We start from the raw sequence: 2,739 nt of genomic DNA on the forward strand, positions 1-2,739 counted from the left end.
TTATATTTCTGACGCCGGGTATGCACCACCCAACTGAAGCGGGTACAGACTAGCTCCTGAGACTGAACGGTGCAGAAAACAAAATGATAGTAAAAGTTAATGTCCTCCAATAGCTTTCATTGGGACAGGAATTCTCACCCCTCTTCCGCTCTTTTCAAGAGCTCAGACGGTTCCTTTAAAGCCTGAATAGCCCGACAGGCTGGATGGCTAGACAGCAACTTTCAACTTGACCTTGGCCTCCAGCCGCGTCTACCTCCTATGTAAAAACCACGCACACACTGCCAAGTGGAGAGCTGCTTTCTGTCTTTGCATATTGTAAACATGTCGGAAGTCGAGCGCCTGGAGTATCCACTTTTAAACACGACGTTACGTTTGATTTTCCTTGGTTTTTACCTGAAACCGGTGAAGAGCTATTTCGAGGAGGCCGTTTGTATGAAAGTGTTGTCCAGAAATGTTTGCATGCATCTGAGTTACCAGGAATACACGGCCTCTCTATAGCTACTTCTTCATCCCATAGCCTATTGAATGCGCCGTTTGTGCAGAATACAGACGGACAAGTATAACATGCTACAGAGTATCAAGGCCTATGCACCAGCGGGGAAAAGACGTGTTTAATTCCTTATAAATCATGTGCAACATCGGAATACAATACCTCAACATTATATTTTTATAAATGGGGAATCTCTTTTGGTAAATGGCTGTGTAATGATACTTGGTTCTTACTGCGACGCAGACAAAGGCAGGTCAGTGTGCGTCCGTTAAGGCCACAGGCTGCATATCAGTTCATAGTGAATCATACCTGTCTTTAGAAATTCTCGACCATTATTGAATAATCAACTTTCTTTTAAACTTCACATATGAAAGCAGCCATGTAAAGCCATAATGGTCCTATTATAAGCCTCTGGGATTCTGAAATGTAACCTTTTTATGAATTAAAAAAATAAATAAATAAAACCTACACTAATGTGGATCTTACTTTTTTAAAAATTAAGGCACAATATCCATCTAAAATGAAGTAGACACGATAAAAGCTAAATCTCTCGATAGGTTACGGTCACCTTACTTCGCCGCATTTTTCTCCATTTAATTATCTGTACTGGGTGATGTTTACCGTCCTCTTTGCATAGGCCGATCACGTGACAACATCTTGGCCAATGACGGCGCAATCTCGGCGCTCTTGTGCGCGTCAGAGTGGCTTTACTCTCTGGGAACCAGTATCTCCTTTTTTCAGTCTCTGGGCTTTTTAAAAAAGAGCCAGAAGCTTCAATGTTGGATGCCGTGCTATGACAACGTCACTGCTGCTCCGTCCTCGCTGGGTCGACCCGTCGGTGATGTTCCTCTACGACAACGGCGGAGGTTCCGATGAAGTGAGCAAGAACATGGAGGGATTTGCTGGTGGCAACTTTGCTGCGAACCAGTGCAGGAATCTGATGGCGCACCCCGCGTCCCTGGCACCCAGCACGGCTTACTCCTCCAGCGACGTGCCCACCTCTGGTATGGGCGAGCCAGTCAAACAGTGCAGCCCTTGCTCTGCAGCTCAGAATTCATCCAGCGCGTCCCTGCCATATGGGTACTTCGGTAGCAGTTATTACCCGTGCAGAATGTCGCATCACAGCAGCATAAAATCGTGCGGAGCGCAGCCCCCCTCCGCGTATGGAGAAAAATACATGGACACGTCCGCCTCGGGCGACGACTTCACCTCTCGGGCAAAGGAATTCGCTTTTTATCCGACCTACCCTTCAGGCCCATACCAACCTGTTCCCAGTTACCTGGACGTTCCTGTGGTGCCAACTATCAGTGCCCCGTCAGAAGCCAGACATGACTCCCTGTTGCCTATGGAGAGCTACCAACCATGGACTCTCGCCGCCAACGGCTGGAACAGCCAGGTTTACTGCGCCAAGGAGCAGCCCCAGCCTGGACACATGTGGAAGTCCTCCATACCAGGTAGGATACATCCCTGTGAGTTCAGCCTTTACGGGACAGAGCTGTTTGACGTGCTTCAGTGTTACTTCATAGCAAACAGGATACACATTCTATAGAATGGGGGTGAATGAAATGTCAGTTAGTGTGTCAACCTACAAAACAAACAGCACAACAGTATGATAATGTGTTTACAACAAAATAAGTGAAATAATGTAAGGAATAAAGTCAGCTTGAAAATTTCCAGTTTACTTAAGAGAAGAAAAACCACTACCCGCTGAGATGATTCATGATGTTACAATAAAATATTCGAACACATTTCTTGGTAAATATTATCAGCTGTTATTATCACACAGTAGTCAGCACTTTTTCCTCTTGTTTTAGGGATTTAACTGTTTATTCTACACAGCAAACTTTGAAATATTTTAGTTTATTTGAAATCAAGGGGACACGTGTGAACATAATTTTATGTGTTGTAGATGTAGATCATTTTGAGAGTGGCTGTGGGGCAGAGCCACTTGTTGAGAAGTAGCTTATGACAGCTCCTTTTGTGTCTTATTTTTTGCCTCAGACGCAGTGTCTCACGCCGGTGGAGACTCCGGCTCTTATCGACGTGGAAGAAAGAAACGCGTGCCATACACCAAGGTGCAACTGAAGGAACTCGAGCGCGAGTACGCCGCCAATAAATTTATCACGAAGGACAAAAGGAGGAGGATATCTGCCCAGACCAACCTGTCCGAGAGGCAGGTCACAATATGGTTTCAAAACAGACGCGTAAAGGAGAAGAAAATTGTCAACAAATTGAAAACCATCAGCTAG

General features: G+C 45.4%; 1 protein-coding gene across 1 annotated transcript; it reads left to right on the top strand.

Annotated features, from left to right (window-relative positions):
• The first annotated feature begins 1,283 nt into the window (after positions 1–1,283).
• On the top strand, positions 1,284–2,739 carry hoxa13 (homeobox A13). The gene is made up of 2 exons (XM_022747507.1): positions 1,284–1,944; positions 2,492–2,739. The coding sequence occupies exons 1-2, from the start codon at positions 1,284–1,286 to the stop codon at positions 2,737–2,739; spliced, it is 909 nt and encodes a 302-aa protein (XP_022603228.1).

Source organism: Seriola dumerili, unplaced genomic scaffold (genome assembly GCF_002260705.1).
Source record: "Seriola dumerili isolate Sdu_G_001 unplaced genomic scaffold, Sdu_1.0 BDQW01000110.1, whole genome shotgun sequence".
NCBI classification, from domain to species: domain Eukaryota; kingdom Metazoa; phylum Chordata; class Actinopteri; order Carangiformes; family Carangidae; genus Seriola; species Seriola dumerili.